At 39.1% G+C, this 18,290-nt stretch overlaps 1 protein-coding gene across 1 annotated transcript; it reads left to right on the top strand.

The window, feature by feature from the left end:
• The first annotated feature begins 3,274 nt into the window (after positions 1–3,274).
• On the top strand, positions 3,275–17,620 carry ppp5c (protein phosphatase 5, catalytic subunit). Its single transcript, XM_033632386.1, has 13 exons — positions 3,275–3,371; positions 7,208–7,449; positions 9,289–9,436; positions 9,618–9,739; positions 9,823–9,888; positions 10,869–10,967; positions 11,120–11,225; positions 11,384–11,526; positions 14,313–14,400; positions 14,507–14,547; positions 14,647–14,825; positions 14,915–14,996; positions 16,452–17,620. Exons 1-13 carry the CDS (start codon positions 3,275–3,277, stop codon positions 16,512–16,514), a joined length of 1,476 nt encoding a protein of 491 aa, XP_033488277.1. The 3' UTR covers positions 16,515–17,620.
• The last annotated feature ends 670 nt before the right edge of the window (positions 17,621–18,290 follow it).

Raw genomic sequence — 18,290 nt, 5'->3', positions numbered from 1 at the left:
CTCCCACACTGTCTCTCCCACTCACTGTCTGCGTTTACTCTCATGTGGGGCTGAGGCTGTAACGTCAGCTTTTTCCCCCTCCCTCAAGCGCTACTAGTAAAACCATCACAGAGCTAGACGTGTTATGGCTCAGAGTGAAAGACGAGTCATAGGTGCTCTTTGCTAAGAGAAAGTGAACTCACTCTTTGGGGTTAGTAAGTGCTCGACAGGGGTCACAGTGAGTCACCCGACTGCTTGGCCTCTTACTCTTCACTGCGGGATGTCTCTTGTGAGTCAAGCAGCAGACTGGACTGGACTGGGCTGCATCCTCTGTGTCACATGCTTCTCCAGAGCGTCTCTCATTCTGTTGAACTTCTAACCCTTACCATCTAAAACCCAAACACACCAAACCACAAACCTATATGTCAAAAGGGTTGACTTTTCCTTTCTGGTGCGCAAGCAGTGGCGCCTCCAGATTTTTTTCAAAGGGCCGGTCAGATGGGGCCACTGAAAAACTTGGGATGGCACACCAAAACCAAAAGCTATAATTCATTTTCAGGAATATGATCATGCTGCTTTAATTGTCTATATGGGCTAGTTGAACGATATGTCAATATGGAGAGTTGAGGAATTGCATTCAGAAGTAAGGACCCACAGAACCCATTTTCATTCAGATATTCTGAGGTGAGAGTTCAAGGGACCCCTTTAAAAATGGCCATGCCGGTTGTTCCCTCACCAAAATTGAGCCTAACTTCAGAGCAATAATAAGCCCCCTTTCTGACAAGCTATGCCAACATGGTTGGTACCAATGGATGACTTCTGTCACTGGTTCCCAACTTGGGGTTTCCCAGCCCCCTTGTGGGGTCACCAAAGCTTTACAGGGGGTCACAAGGCTTTCTTGATTTTAAGGAGTGTAAGAAAACTTAAAAAATAAATATACAGTGGACCTTTATGTCAGAACTTCATTCATTTCTGTGGAGAAAACTAAATTAATTGGTTATTTCTAAAGTTTAGATTATTATTCATGACATAAACTTCTCACAAAATCTCACGGGATAAGGGCACACTGAAGACAGAACACAAGCTATATTCACACAGGTTTCACTTTACTACACAGCCTGGTCCTGAAATTAAAACAACTAAAGAGCCATTAGAACAATAGCCAAATTTTAGGGAGGAGAAAACACTGAACTTGTCAAAAAAGAAGCCCATTCAGTTTGTATGATTGTAAAAAATAAAGACATGTATACATAATACAAACAGAGAATTGCATAAAAAGTTCCCTGTCAGGAAAACTCATCTCTGATTCAGTCTTGGCAGGAAATAATCTGCTTAAAATTCATCCAAATCTCTCATTTTACACAAACTTCCTGCAATAACTGTGTTCACTATTTGGGTTAATTGTACAGTTTACTAGTTGTTCTGTGCTGTTATTGTCAACTATTGTTACATTATGAAATATCCATAAAATATGTCAAGTTATGAGGGTGCCACAGCCTATTAAAGACAGTGTTTGTTGGTGGGGGCAACTGTATCAGTGGGTCCATGACCTACCCCAACCACACCCCTCACATGGAGGCGCCACTGTATACAAGACTGATGTCTCCTGACTGACCACAGCACACAGTGTAAAGTTTCAGCAAAAGAAAGGTGTTTCATCTTGGATGTGTTTCTGTTTAAAGGTTGCGTGATGTTTTTGCAAACCAGTTATATGAGGCTTGGGTGCGTCAGATGCCATGTGTGAGTGAGTAAAGTTGTGGGGATGTGCACCTGTGCCACATTTGTCCCCGCCATGCCATATCTGTGGTTGCCCAGAGGCCGACATTGCTGAGTTCAGATGGCAGGAAACTTCCACTGCAACATCCTCTAGCCTTGAGGCATCTGGATTATGACCAAAAGGACGTGTGACTGATACTGTACTTTTTCATTACATAGGCCCACATTTTAATTGTCTGAAATATTATTGCAGTTCAGTCAGAGAGGCAGAGACTTGAGGAAAAAAGGCATCTCTCAAAATTTAAGTCTTAATTCCAGACAAGCCAGGGGAAATCATTTGAATCATTTACCTAATCTTTAACTAATGATTTGGTGTAACACATTACTCAGCATCTGAGCATTTTTCTGGTTAACCTCACATGAACGTATCAGCAGTCTAATGAATGCCTACAAACCCAACCTGTTATGTTACTTAACTTCATTGATTTTTCAGTGAAGGTCTACACTGACCCCTGCTGGTTAATAAACTAAAATAAGCTGTTAGTAGTAGTTTTAAAAAATGTCATAGCATCAGGCTCCCACACTCATTTTATTTAAATGGAATACCAAAGAAAATTATTGTTGGATAGGGAAACAAAACATAGCCACAATCAATATGGAGACCCGTCCCAAAACATGCAGCTCCCTTCACAGGCACAAAAACGTCAACACAACATGCACATGCCTAAGAATTAACCAAACAAGATAGTTTAACCTGAACTGGTGTATTATATTTTCCATTAGGCTTATTAAATAAAAATGACTCAATCAAATTCATTATAGTTTGATTTCGCATCTGTATTAAAGTTTCTCTGATTTCACTGGTGTGTATTGTCTTTTTCAAGTAATAAACATTTTAACAACACTAATTTAATATAACTAATAATTATGTCTAGCCTATTATTAGCATTGATTGAAATTATCCTTTGCACTGTACATTTTGTACAATACCTCCATTGCCAGTTGTTCAATGCTGGTTGAGATGCTCAACTGCATTTTGTTGTAGGCCTATCAGTACCTATATACCTATTCTGTGCAATGAAATAAAGTTTAATTCATTTTATTCTAATCTTTTAAGTAATAAACAATTTAAGAACACCAATAATTAACTTTAGTTACAATTATTTTCAGGATTGGAAAATAATTTCCAGAAATCAGAAATACTTTATTGCTCTCCTTGGGAACTTGTGATGCATTACATTCGCTCTGATATATAGCATAGAGAACTATAAGAAAGAAGAAATAGAAAATGAAAATAAGAGGTATGTAAAAATGTAAAACTTTAAACTTTTAAGAAATATTAAAAAGATGTGTTTAGATACAATGCTACTATCTGTCTAGCATGGCATGGTTTCCATTTATTTAGACATATTTTTTGTTACTTTCATTATCATTATTCACTAAAGTTAACCTTAAAATATTTTATTTTCTGAAGTTAACTTCAAAAATGAATCTGAACCATGATCTGAACAATTGGAGCAATGACAACAATAACAACAACCTGAAAAAAGACTTTACGACCTTTACGACCGTGCAGTCAATGGCGCACGTACCGGATTACGTCAGTGAGAAGAAGATGGCGGAGGGAGGTAATGATGCAGAGCTGCTGAAGGAGAAGGCGAATAAGTACTTTAAAGGTAATGTGGCAGACCTGTCAAGTCAACGGCTTTTATCAGCTGTATGTAACAGATAAAGATGCGTCTATTACTTACAGTAGCAACGTAACTGTGCAGCACTACGCTCCAAACCGGAGCCAGCAGCTAACTGTTAAGCTAAGCTAACATTGCTGTGAAAGCATGCTATCTGTAAACCCCATTCATTGGATTACGCTGCACTGTATTGAAATTAGCTGGTTAAGCTAACGCTAGCTAGCAGGCAGCAGAACAGCAGCAGTTAAAGCATAGATGTTAAACCGTGCCATCACGCATGTCATAGATATACCATACGAACAGTTCAGATTTATTTCCGTATATGGGTTTTAACCGCATGGTGTGTTCACCTGTTTGGTTGTACTGAATGCTGTCATGTTATCGTGAAGCTTAAAGTGAGATTTAGATGTAACTCATAATGTTCTGTTAGCCAACATGAGGGCAGCAGCAGAGTCTCGGTTTAACAGCAGTCACATTATACTGAGCTCATATTGGTATACTCAGTGTTTCAGTATGGTTACTGTACTTAGATTTGTCCATTTCTTATTAACGTTAGGTGAGTTCATGTTGAAAGGAAGTAACAGTCACACCACGCCTTCCTTTGGGTCCAAGACATGCTTCAGTTTAAAGTGGTGGAGGGAGTATTAAGATATTTTACTAGCAAGTGAAAGTAGCAATACTACAGCGTGAAAATACACTGTTATAAGTAATTTTCAAATTTTATTGAAGTACAAGTACGAATGTATTAGCATCAAATCATACTTAAACCAAAAGTAGCACTTACGCAGAAGCACCCATGTCATTTTCACATGTACTGTACTGTACTGGATTATAATTATCCATACAATAATGTGTTCATCACATTAAGGAAATACTTCATCCACAAAATGACCATGTGTTAATCTCTGAGTCATGCTGTGTTACTCTTGAATGCCACAGAAAACAGCAAACATAGAATTACTGATTGATTAGGGACCACATTAAACAGCAGCATTAACTTGTATCAAAACACACATTTACAAACTCTTACACAACTCTGTGGTATAATCCAAATTTCATTTATCCAGTGTATGCTTAGTACTACCTTGAAGTTAATTTTTGCTAACAACCTTCCTGTTTAAAACTGAGCTCAAAGTGAAACTTATCTATGCTCTCGTTGTGTGAGAGTTTGTAATTGGATGAACTGATATAATGTTATGCTGTTGTTCAACGTGGTCCCCAATAAATCGATATGTTCAGTTTTCAGTGGAGGCATACAAGAGAAAAAGTTCCCTTCACAAATTCATAATAACACTGCATGACTAACTGATTTACAAATGCATTCTGCATTTTCTGCATGAAATATTCCTTTAATGTTGCAGCTGGTAACAATGGGGCTAATTTTAATTACTTCATATACTGCTGCATGGTTGAACTTTTGATTCTAATTGCTCTTTTATAGTTTCTATTTTTATTCTCCTCTTGTATGTGTTTTCTGCACTTCTTATTAATTTTTTTTTTTTTTTAAATTTAGCTTTAGCTTTGTATCTATACGTATTACTGTTGTGCTGCTGCAACACCAGAATTTCCCTATTGGGGATCAATAAGACTCATTTTCACCTATAATCATAAATATTATATTTTTGTGGTGGCACTGACAAATCTCATAAAAGCCTTCACAATGAAAAAATTCTTTCCTAATAATTATAATACTGTAATAATAATAATAATAAACAAATGCCCTTTCACTAATAAACAAATACGCTTATATATGGGATTAGGTCTTATATGGGGTTTCAATGAAAATAAACCAGTAAACAAAACAACAAAATAAAGCCTGTGGGCATTAGGATATCTTCAGGCAAGCAAAACTCTTGCACGGAAATCACTAAGAATTACCCTGATGCAGGTAACCTAGTGTTCCTTTATATTTCCTCCACCTAGGTGTCAGAATGACTCTTCAATCGACTCTTGAGAAATTGTGACATTTGGCTTAATAAATGAAAAATACTTTCTATTAATCTGAATCTGCAAAGGAACAAGTGATTTATAGCTTTCAAATAAATGCAGTGCAGTAAAACGTATTACTGTATTTGCCTCCAAAATGTAGTGGAGTAGAAGTAAGGAGCATAAAATAGAAATAATCAAGTAAAGTAAAAGTACTTTCAAAATTGCTTTACTTACTTTACTAAATATACTTAGTTACACTCCACCACTCTGAGTTTGAAAAAGAAAAGCATCACTAAAAAAGTCAAGTTCTCTGCCTTTTGTCTACTATGCTCTGTTTTGATTTGCTTGGTAAATTAAGAGTATTTAAAAATGCCCCTCAGTCGCTTGTTCTTTCTCATGCAAAATATTGTAGAATGTGGCTAATGCTACATTATGAATGATAAAGAGGGTATCTTTAGACATGCTCTCTGTAGGTTAAGGATTGGGATTTCTAGAGGCCTCTGCGTTAACAGGGTTGAAACCATGATGAGTCAGAGCAGATATTTGGAAAGGCTGTCTGTTGTAGGATGGGCAGGATTGATTTTGTCTGAGGTATAATGTATAAAATAAACATAGAATAGAGTTAAATAGTTACACATTATGACTCAAAATCAACGGGCAATTGCGGTTTAAATGTGCCATCACATATACTGGAAAAGGCAAGCGTATGATCTGTCCATGAAGTGTTTTATTTATAACTGATATGCAATTGTAAAAAACAACAACAACAATAATGAACAGGTACGCCCAAGTGGGTAGACACAAGAACTGTAGATTCATGTCAAACACTTAACATTTCACTGAGATAAGCTGTAAACTAAATTTACTTATGGAGTCTTAATTCAGGATTTTGTAGACAATATGAAATGCTATATTTAGCGATCAAGTTAAGCCCTACAGAGTGGGAATAAGAATAGCATGTGTCATGGCAGTGATATTGGCTACTAAGCATTTGTGTGTAGTTTCTGCATCCCTCACACACACACACACACGAAGGTCACAGAGAAAAGCTTGTGTGGCTGTAGAGCAGGAGCACACTGGGTTAGCAGCAGCCACCTCCATATCTTATGCACACTAATTGGATTAAATGCGTTTTTTTTTTTTCCTCTCTCTCTCTCTTTAGGCGCCCCAGTAGCTTACCTGGTAGAGCATGCGCCCCATGTATTTAGGTTGTATCCTTACCACAGTAGGCCCTGTGCTGCATGTCATCCCCAGTCTCTCCCCTTTTTCCTGTCACTCCTTGCTGTCCTATCCAATTAGGGTTAAATGCCTTATATACGTCTTAAAAAAAAAAGGAAAGGAAGTTTTTCGTTCTGTCTTTCATAACTTGTGTTTTTCATAACTTTCTTTTCCCCAACGTGTGCACAATCGTCCATGCACAGATGTTCATATGTGTGTGGGTGATTGTATATGATTGTATATTGATGCTATGAGCCCACAAGTCTTTTGTGATTTGGATTATTTGAACATTGGGATTTAGCTAAAACATTGTTTCTGGACTTAGTTATGTAGTTTTATGACTGTTAGTAATGTGAAATGAGTGAAGTATGCATAACTAACATCACCTCTTAGATACTATATCACGCTCCCATACTGTAGATTAAATGTTTAATTAAAACTAAATAATAAATAATGCACCAATAATCATATACAGAATATCGTTACATCGTCACAATGTGTTTAGGTATTTAGGTTGCACTGCACTAATTTTATTCAGGAGTTTTTGTCAAAATCTGTCAACAGTTCTAGTCTGAAATTTAAAAAAAATGAACCCGCCCTATCTGCACTGTCTCTGACATTTTTATTATTTATAGAACCAAGAACTTTGCAGTGAAGATGCAACTTTTGTTTTTCAGAGAAAGACTATGAAAATGCAATCAAGTACTACTCAGAGGCCTTGGAGGTCAATCCCTCCAATGCCATCTACTACAGCAACCGGAGCCTGGCATACCTACGCACAGAGTGCTATGGCTATGCCCTGGCTGATGCTACGAAGGCCCTGGAGATAGACAAAAATTACATCAAGGGGTATTACCGCCGTGCCACCTCCAACATGGCACTGGGCAAGTTCAAGGCTGCACTTAAGGACTACGAGACGGTAAGAAGTATATCATCTCTGACTATTAAGCCACGTTTTCACCAAACACTTTCAGTATAGTACCCTTAGAACCGGTACAGAACTCATACACGCTGAAAGTTGAAGATTCAGATCATCAGTTGACAATCTGGATTTTTTTTTTGTCAGTCAGTGTGCACGTGTTGTCACTATACAAGAATTTTTTAACTTTGATTCAATACATTGAAAGATAACAGTATTTTATACCATTTCCTATACCATGGAGGAAATTGACATTTAGGGCATACAATTTAATTTTTTCTTAAGTAAAAGGTAAATATAACAGGGCTATAACATGACAACAAGGACTCTTTGTTAGTAGCAGAGAACAGCAGACTAATTTTGATAAACATTAACAATAAGAGAGCAAGTAAGCACAGCTGGTACTCGTTTAACCCTATGGGCCCTAGGCGTTTTTGGGGTATTTTTACTGCCTTTACTTTTAAGCTCATATCACAGTCATTATAAAGGCTACATACACATGCTATATCTTTTTATTTTTTTTTAATTTTATTTTATTTATTTATTTTTTTCAGGACAATTTGGGCTATCCAGATTTGCCATCATTACATGTCCTTCTATGTGCCTGTATTTTATATAAACTTTTATATCAATGAAAAAAAAAAATCTGTGTTACTAAATTCTTACATTTTTACATGTATATCACCATAGCAAGTTGGAAGTTGACATATTCTGCCATATATGAAGAGGGGAGACTCTCTGGAATATGGCAATATAAGAACCGTGATGGGATGACAGCACAATGATGTGTTTGGTATCATCGGAAAGCTCCGGTCCTGCGCTTTCATGTGATATGCATGGCATTTCTGTGCTGAGTAATCCATCCAAGAATAATATGTGTGCAAAGCTGTATGAAAGCTTTGTTATATATAATTTTAGTGTAACTTTATCATTTTATTTCCTTGTGAAAACATTGGACTACCGACAAATGCTTGCTATACGCACGGCTGCGGAGAAAATCCATAGAGAAGAACAGGTGTGAATATGGACACACTTTGCATCATTCTGGCCCATAAGGTTAAATCAATATGTATCAATAAATTGATATTTTTGACAACACTATTTGGTACCATCCACAACTTTTGACAGTGTAAACACAAAAATAACCGTTTTAATTTGTAGCGTACTGAACTGAACCAGACTGCTTGGTGGAAATGAGGCTTAAGTAGCTGTGCACTTTCAACTGCCATGTAGTCTGAAGTGTGACCATCATAATTTTTTTGTAATTTTGTCAAAAGAAAAAGCTTTTCTGTTCCATCTGTTGATGTGTCACCATGAGTTAGACCCATCGTGTGGCCTTAACAGCCTGAAATAGGGATTATCCTTTAATCCAGTCATGATGCCAATTAGATCCAGTTTGAAGGTGCTCATACCACAGCTGATGTGGTGTCTATTGTGGTTTGTGCTATTCTCATAATAAGCAATATAAATATAACAAGGCTTTGGCAACAAAGACCTGCAAAGCTCAGCCACAGTCAGAGCAATTTATCACACAAACTGGACCAAGCGCCATGACAACCCATAATAAGAGTTAATCCTTTTGAAGCAATAAGAGAGTGGAGCTAGTTTTATATTTACTCATAGATCTATAGATGTATTGTGCATAACACTGTCTGGCTGTGAATGGTTAACATATTTTTCATCCAGTATAAACTGCAGAATTAAAACTTAATGCACATTTATTGCCGTTTGTATCCTGGTCTTTGCAACTGCACTGAGTCAGTGTCCCTGTCTGCCTCGATGCCAGTTGATGATTAACCAGTGTGAATAATTTATTTCATTTCCTCGTTGTGATGATAGGTAGTGAGGGTCCGACCAAATGACAAGGATGCAAGGATGAAGTATCAGGAATGTAACAAGATTGTGAAACAGAAGGCTTTTGAGAGAGCCATCGCCAGCGATGAGATTAAAAAATCTGTTGTTGACTCACTGGACATCGAAAACATGAGTAAGTGTCCCATGTTATTGTACAAATGTATATACATATATATTTGTAATCATAAGGTGCTTTAGTTGGTAATTGTATATATCGTATTAACAGGAACTAATGATACAAAATATATTGTAGTGAACATTTAATTTTTACTTCATTAATTTTGATCTGAAATTAAGACGATCTTGTATTGCAGCAATTGAGGATGAGTATGTCGGTCCCAAACTGGAAGATGGGAAGGTCACATTAAAGTTCATGAAGGAGATGATGGACTGGTTCAAGGACCAGAAGAAACTGCACAGAAAATGTGCTTATCAGGTAAACATGTTTGTTCATATGAAACACACTAACTTAAGGAGTTCTTGTACCTGCAGTAACAGTTACTTTTCTCACTCTTTCAGATTTTGGTGCAAGTTAAAGATGTTCTATCGAAACTACCAAGTCTTGTTGAGATCACATTAAAAGAGGTGAGGACTTTGCAGAGAATCACCACTGAAGTGACTTTAAATTGTTTTTAGTTCATGTAGAACGAGTGCAACAGTAGCCTTACATTCTGTGATCAGCCCATGATAGGACTGTAGGGGTTAGTCACAGCACAAGAGTTAATATTAGGGATGCACATATTTGTTGCCAGTGCATTGGTATTGGCCGATATTCGCCTTGTGGACTGTTATAGGCCCATCAGCAAATAAGATGACATTAACTGATGGCAGCGGTTGATCTTTTTATGCTCTGGCTCAAAAGCAGGGGCTCAAAACTAAGGTCGTCCTGGGGACAGTAACAAATATTTTGGGAAGAACAAATCTTTGTTATGACACCTTTGGAACAAGAGGATGCAGTTAACTCAATATTGACGCGTCAGGGAATGCACCCTGTTTCTTCTCTGATAATGCTACATTGTGAACAACAAATCTGTGTTTAATTGGCAGGATGTGAGCTAATAAATGTTAGCTGTTAGCTGTCGGCAGCCAGTGGCCACAACTAACAGCTATGGAGGCACAGATGTATGAAGACAACTGAATACAGCAGAGGCAGGACCCCATTCATTCTAATTAAAGGGTGAAAGGATTTAATCGTGCAAACTTTCTAAATGTTATTAGACCAAATGAATTTAATTCTGATAGTAAAACAAGTAATTTCATGGGGGTTGTGATGCACAAACAAAGTTACCCTGATTTACAGATGTCTCTTTCACAATGTAAGTTTTTTGGAAAAAGTTTTGGGGCCCAGTGGCATCACATGATAGACTCAACTGTTTGGCTGCTACAAAAATTGGCTTCAAGCCTAGCACACAGTTTCCCAATCAGTGCATCCCTTGTAAATAAAAATAATAATAAAAATAAAATAAAAATATAAAACATAATGTTCTTGTTATTTTTCATGGTTGTTTTTACAGTTGTCCTTTTTTGGGACTTTATTTATGGTGTTCTGTGTCTCTTTGCCACAGACAGAAAAAATAACAATTTGTGGTGACACCCATGGGCAATACTACGATCTCCTCAACATCTTCCAGTTGAACGGCCTCCCCTCAGATACCAACCCCTATGTATCCTTTTCTTTGTGACAGCCACCCATCAGCTTTGAGATTTGTGTTCAGTGCAGTCATCGTCCTTGTTTGTTTCTCTCTTTGTCTGAAACAACAACAGCAGCCAAAAGCCTCAGAGCTTGTGCATCATAATGCTTAACCACAGGATTCAGCTGTTCAATGGTGACTTTGTGGATCGTGGCTCTTTCTCTCTTGAGGTCATTCTTACCCTCTTTGGCTTCAAGCTGCTCTACCCTGACAACTTCCACTTGCTTAGGGGTAAGAGCACGTACAGTGTGCTGTCAAAAAGCACAACACTGAAATTAATTTATTATCCTTTTTCATGTTCACGTTTTATTTGGTTTTTACTGTTTTGTTACAGACTCTTGTATGAAGTTATTTGAACAGGGTTGTTTAACCAAGATTTTTATATGCAGGTAACCACGAGACAGACAACATGAACCAGATGTATGGATTCGAAGGGGAGGTCAAAGCCAAGTACACAGCCCAGATGTTCCAGCTGTTCAGCGAGGTCTTCCAGTGGCTGCCTCTAGCACAGTGTATCAACAACAAAGTACTGGTAAGCAGTGACGTTGTGAGCTGAAAGCAGTCACAGGGTCATAAAGCTGGTTTTGTTGCTGTTCATCACGTCCAGTGTCTGTTTGATACTTGAATTCTGTAGGCGGTTAAGTTGGTGTTGTTTTTCAGAAAGGATTTAAGGATAGAATTGAACCTGAAAAGGGGTTTAGTGCAGTAAAGTTACACAAGTTTCCCACGGTCAGTTACATCCTGGTAATGTTATGAAATTAGAAAAACTGTTAACAGGACTGAATAACAGGAAAATGCAGAAATGCTGTTGTGTAGCAGGTCGACCAGGGCTTTCAAACTGAGATCTTAGACAGATAAGATGTGTGACTAGCTGAAACTGGTGACAGTTACTATTGATGGATAGCTAACATTTGCTTGAGTGGTAGGCAGTACAGTCATACAGTTTAGCAGCATTGGACTGCCGTGTCCAACTATATCTTAGCCGCGATCAAACCATTGGCTATGAACAGGTTGGTTATTTACAGACAACACTAAGCATAATAATAATAATACCTGTTGGCCACCAGGTACCATGATCAAGATGTCTGGATAATTAATATCTGGCCAGTGTGTGAGGTCACAGATTTGCTTCGAGGGGGAAGACTGAAGGAACATGACAGCGATGAACCTTTGTGTATTTAGGGATAGTGAACACTCATATTCATAACATAAATACAAGACACGTCCATAAACTGGAGGTCTGTTTAATAAGAAATAAATGCATACAAAACTAAAACTAGTTCAAGTCATGGAAATGGGATAAAACATTATGGAAAAGTTATGAGAAGGTTTTGAAAAATCATTGGTAAAAATGTGTGGGAACCCTGGATACATGAATAACAAGAATTACCTTTACGTTTATGTTCATCCTGGAGAGATGCATTATATATACAGTACAGGCCAAAAGTTTGGACACACCTTCTCATTCAATGCGTTTTCTTTATTTTCATGACTATTTACATTGTAGATTCTCACTGAAGGCATCAAAACTATGAATGAACACATGTGGAGTTATGTACTTAACAAAAAAAGGTGAAATAACTGAAAACATGTTTTATATTCTAGTTTCTTCAAAATAGCCACCCTTTGCTCTGATTACTGCTTTGCACACTCTTGGCATTCTCTCCATGAGCTTCAAGAGGTAGTCACCTGAAATGGTTTTCCAACAGTCTTGAAGGAGTTCCCAGAGGTGTTTAGCACTTGTTGGCCCCTTTGCCTTCACTCTGCGGTCCAGCTCACCCCAAACCATCTCGATTGGGTTCAGGTCCGGTGACTGTGGAGGCCAGGTCATCTGCCGCAGCACTCCATCACTCTCCTTCTTGGTCAAATAGCCCTTACACAGCCTGGAGGTGTGTTTGGGGTCATTGTCCTGTTGAAAAATAAATGATCGTCCAACTAAACGCAAACCGGATGGGATGGCATGTCGCTGCAGGATGCTGTGGTAGCCATGCTGGTTCAGTGTGCCTTCAATTTTGAATAAATCCCCAACAGTGTCACCAGCAAAACACCCCCACACCATCACACCTCCTCCTCCATGCTTCACAGTGGGAACCAGGCATGTAGAATCCATCCGTTCACCTTTTCTGCGTCTCACAAAGACACGGCGGTTGGAACCAAAGATCTCAAATTTGGACTCATCAGACCAAAGCACAGATTTCCACTGGTCTAATGTCCATTCCTTGTGTTTCTTGGCCCAAACAAATCTCTTCTGCTTGTTGCCTCTCCTTAGCAGTGGTTTCCTAGCAGCTATTTGACCATGAAGGCCTGATTCGTGCAGTCTCCTCTTAACAGTTGTTCTAGAGATGGGTCTGCTGCTAGAACTCTGTGTGGCATTCATCTGGTCTCTGATCTGAGCTGCTGTTAACTTGCGATTTCTGAGGCTGGTGACTCGGATGAACTTATCCTCAGAAGCAGAGGTGACTCTTGGTCTTCCTTTCCTGGGTCGGTCCTCATGTGTGCCAGTTTCGTTGTAGCGCTTAATGGTTTTTGCGACTCCACTTGGGGACACATTTAAAGTTTTTGCAATTTTCCGGACTGACTGACCTTCATTTCTTAAAGTAATGATGGCCACTCGTTTTTCTTTAGTTAGCTGATTGGTTCTTGCCATAATATGAATTTTAACAGTTGTCCAATAGGGCTGTCGGCTGTGTATTAACCTGACTTCTGCACAACACAACTGATGGTCCCAACCCCATTGATAAAGCAAGAAATTCCACTAACTAACCCTGATAAGGCACACCTGTGAAGTGGAAACCATTTCAGGTGACTACCTCTTGAAGCTCATGGAGAGAATGCCAAGAGTGTGCAAAGCAGTAATCAGAGCAAAGGGTGGCTATTTTGAAGAAACTAGAATATAAAACATGTTTTCAGTTATTTCACCTTTTTTTGTTAAGTACATAACTCCACATGTGTTCATTCATAGTTTTGATGCCTTCAGTGAGAATCTACAATGTAAATAGTCATGAAAATAAAGAAAACGCATTGAATGAGAAGGTGTGTCCAAACTTTTGGCCTGTACTGTATATGGCCTTCAATCACAGTCAATGTGTTTCCTCAAAGCAAGTTCTACCAGGCAGTGCAGCCTGTGATGGATTATTTTATCATCTTTAAATATAGTGACTGTAACTGACGATGTGTGGGCTTTCTTTTTGTATAATGGGAAAAATTATACATGCATAATCTGCCCAAATCTTCCTGATGACTGGTGTTATTTTTGCAGGAGTAGTGGTTTGATATTTTCTGCTGTGCACACAGTCTTAATGAGGTTCTCCTCCTCAGGTTATGCATGGTGGACTGTTCAGTGAAGATGGTGTCACATTGGAAGACCTCAGGAAGATTGACAGGAACAGACAGCCTCCAGACTCAGGTAGGTTCAGACTCCAAATGCAGCATCAGTATAAAACTGGCACTAATAAATCATCCGTAGAAAGGAGAACAGGTACATTTCAACACTTTACTCTGCTTTTTCACAGGTCCCATGTGTGACCTCCTCTGGTCCGATCCACAGCCTCAGGTCAGTTCCCACTCAGTACCTTAGATCTGTTTGCTCAGAGATCCAGTGGTAAGATTTTATTTTTACATCTCTTTCTCTCTCTCTCTCGCTGTCATGTAGAATGGGCGCTCAATCAGCAAGCGAGGAGTGAGTTGTCAGTTCGGGCCAGATGTGACAGAGCGCTTCCTGGAACAGAATAAGCTGGATTTCATTGTGCGTAGTCATGAGGTCAAAGCTGAGGGCTACGAGGTCACTCACTCAGGGAAGTGCATCACCGTGTTCTCAGCACCCAACTACTGGTAAGTAATCATGCTGGCTGACTTAAGAGTGTAGAGGCCATTGTTACTAAGGCTGTTCACTTGAACTGTTATGTTCTGCTTTCCCACAGTGATCAGATGGGAAACAAGGGAGCTTATATTCACCTCAGGGGATCAGACCTCAAGCCAGAATTTCACCAGTTCACTGCTGTGGTCAGTATCCTGGACTCAAAATTGCAACAGTCGTCAGAGCTGTTTGGTGAAATGACATCATAAAAATTGTTTGCCACTGGTTGTGGAATTACGCCCTCTAATTGATGGGTCCTATTTTAATCATTTTTGGTATCAGTGGTTTTTAGCATTGGTAATACTGTACTCAGGAGCGTCACTGTATTTATTTACCACTTGCTTAGCCCCGTTTTTTTAATGTTAAATTCAGACAGTCTGAAAATCAAAGTTATTAACTAAATCTCCTTCTGTAATGATGTATCACATTATAGCCACTTTATTTAAGCAGTTATCAGTCCCTCCAGGATGTTACATTGTTGCGACCGCAACAACTAATGCAAATTCAGCCAGTCCTTGTGAATTTTGTATGACTTTGGAAATTTGTTGATCACCTCAACTTAATTGCAAATTTGATCATTTAAAATGGGGAAAATCTTACTTCGTTTTAGAGCTCTGCCCCTCCTTGTCCAGCTCTCTCTCTCTCTCTCTCTCTGCTTATCATGAGATTACTGCTGCAGAAGTGTGAGCTCTGTGCCAGGGACAGTTACATACACAGTGACAGGGCTAACTTTTAGCATCTCCTGGCTAACATTAGCCAACTGTTATTAACGGGTTTAACTACAGAGTTATACAGTTAGGCGTCAGTGTGAGTTTGTTGGGACCATTTAATAGCTCGGTGTTGGATGTTAGCTGCTGCTGCTGTGTTAGTTGGTGCTAACCGGGCAGAGAGAGCAGGAGGAGAGCTGCTCTCTGAAACGACAAAAGGGGCAGAGGTCTCCTCAGCTGTCAGCCCCCCTCCACCACCATCACAAGTAGATTCTACTTCTTTGGGAAATACTGAATGCTCATAACAATAAGCTCTGAATCCAAGACAGTATTACAACTATTTTTTTCAATTTTCAAGTGTAAACTTTTTTTTTTGCAAGTGAAAACTTTTTGACATTGCAAAAAATTTCCTGAAAACATTGCAACATGCATGGCAGTTTTTTGAAAAGCTGCTGTGAAATCAGGCATTTCAGGTCACTCAATCCCAAAAATAGCCCACAAAATCCTGGAAGGACTGAGATATGCAAAATGTTATCAGGACCAACTGGTATGAAGACAGAAACATCTAAAACAACTACAACAAATCCACCTTTGACTACTAGCTGAGGCATTTAACTCAGGTGAGGTTGGGGCTTTACAAAGCCAGCAACCAGGTGACCGTAATAAGCAGACTTCCTAGAGACTCTGTGCCAGAAAACGCAAATGTAGTGAGGCGAAACAGCAAACCAGAATGAATCTGGCCTTGGCTTTTAGTTTCACTTTTGCTGACAAGCGTGTTTACAAACATTAACTGACAGTCCTGCATAGTAGACCTTATAATGATAAATTTAGGGCTTTTATAAAGCTTGTTCAAACATGATCTAATGTTTGTCTTCCTCTCACTCTCCTTTACAGCCTCATCCGAATGTCAAGCCCATGGCGTACGCCAATACGCTAATGCAGTTGGGGATGATGTAGAGGCCACACAAATCTGTCTGTGACACTGACGACCTCCCATCTGACCTGAACCATCCCAGCCACCTCACTCCCTACAGTGCTCGGACATGCTCTCACTCATGCATAGCCTCAAGGGATCCCTCTCCCCGACAAACTTCCGCTAGTTGTAAACAGAAAACACATGGTGTAGTTCAGATGGGAAAAGATCACTTATACAAGCCCAGTCCAGAACTGGGCACATTCTTTCATGTTATCAGTTAGAACTGGAAAAATCCCCATTTCCATTGTCCATTTGCCCGCTCATGTGTTCCGTCACTGGGTAAAGAAACCAACCTTTCAGATGAGTCTCCTTGGAGCTGCTTGGTTTTAAAATATTTAATATACTCAGCAGATGGGATGAAATAGCTGATATGTACCAAAGATCTGTAATGAAAATGATTGTTCAGTTTTTACAAGAAGCGTCTTGTGACTCTGAAACCCAGCATTGTACTGTTGGCCCGTGTACACAGCTTGGAGCATTGTAAACCAGGTTAAGAGCAGCATGTCTATCAGTGTTTCACAAACTAACCTACAGTATGTCAGTTTGTTTATTATTTTAAAGGAATACAAAAATGATTACATGTATGATCCCAGTACAAAAAAAAAGAATAGATTGATTGTCTCTGGCTACACTCTTAAAGGTGCTGTTTGCCATTAGTGGTGTATTTAGTTGGTTCAGTCATGTAGCTGGTAACATTTAATTTGCACTGCTGCACTGCTTCCTGTTGAGGAAGATATTGCTGCTCTCCATGTTTTCATCCTCGAGCGTCATTGTGCCACTCACCCGGCAGCTCCCGCACAGTCTACTCTCCAAACTAGCTTTGGTGTAAGGCAAACACTGATGGCACTCTAGTCTCCAACACACGTTCAATTACTGGTGACCCATGTGTGGATTTCCTCAGTACACAAACGTCCAAAATGCAATCCTGTCTTGAAACGCACAGCTGCATTGTCCAATGGCCCTCAACTTTTTAGATAAAGAAATACACTGATGTGTATGTATATATACTGTATCATTTAAAGATTCCGTGTAATGTTTGGAGAAAAATATTGAATAAAAAAATCCAGTCCAGTGATTTTAGAAACAAGCTGATATCTTTATTTCTGTCCATTAAAGGTCCAGTGTGTAGGATTCAGGGGGGTGTATATGGAATGTAATGTATTTTCTGTAGCGTAATGATTCCCTGAAAAGAAGAAGAATTGTGTATTCGTTACCTTGTAATGAACCCTTTATATCTACATAAGGAGCAGATCCTCGTCAAGGGACTCCACCATGTTTCTACAGTAGCCCAGAAGAGACAAACCAAGCACTGGCTCTAGATACAGCCTTTTGTGTGTTCGCCAACAGTGTCTCTGTGACAAGCAGCGTATAAAACACAGATATTTTTTTTAACCATTAAACTGCTTTGTTCAGTGTTTTTACCAGTTTAAATCACTGGGTCTATTTGTTTTGGAGAGGAAGAGACCTCTGCGATAAGTTGGCTCCTGGAATCTAGATAGGGAACAAATGACCCGCCCTACTCTCCCTATGGTTGGCTAGTACTTGTTGCCTTCCTTGGTTGAATTGGTCAAGTTTAGGCAAATGGACCAGGATTGGTTAGGGTAAGTCAGTCAGAGGCAGAGTAAGGTGCACCATTCTTTCCTATCCTTGGATTTGCAAATTTGCTCCCAGTAAGAACCTCTTGAACATCTGGATCTTGAGTTACCAGAGAAGAAAAAGTTTTGTACACATTAGCAGGTGCTGAGCAAGCAGCACAA

The sequence above is a fragment of the Epinephelus lanceolatus genome, chromosome 4, assembly GCF_041903045.1.
Source record: "Epinephelus lanceolatus isolate andai-2023 chromosome 4, ASM4190304v1, whole genome shotgun sequence".
Classification (NCBI taxonomy): domain Eukaryota; kingdom Metazoa; phylum Chordata; class Actinopteri; order Perciformes; family Serranidae; genus Epinephelus; species Epinephelus lanceolatus.
Note: the sequence above shows the minus strand (reverse complement) of the source record. Positions and strands in the feature narration are given on the sequence as shown.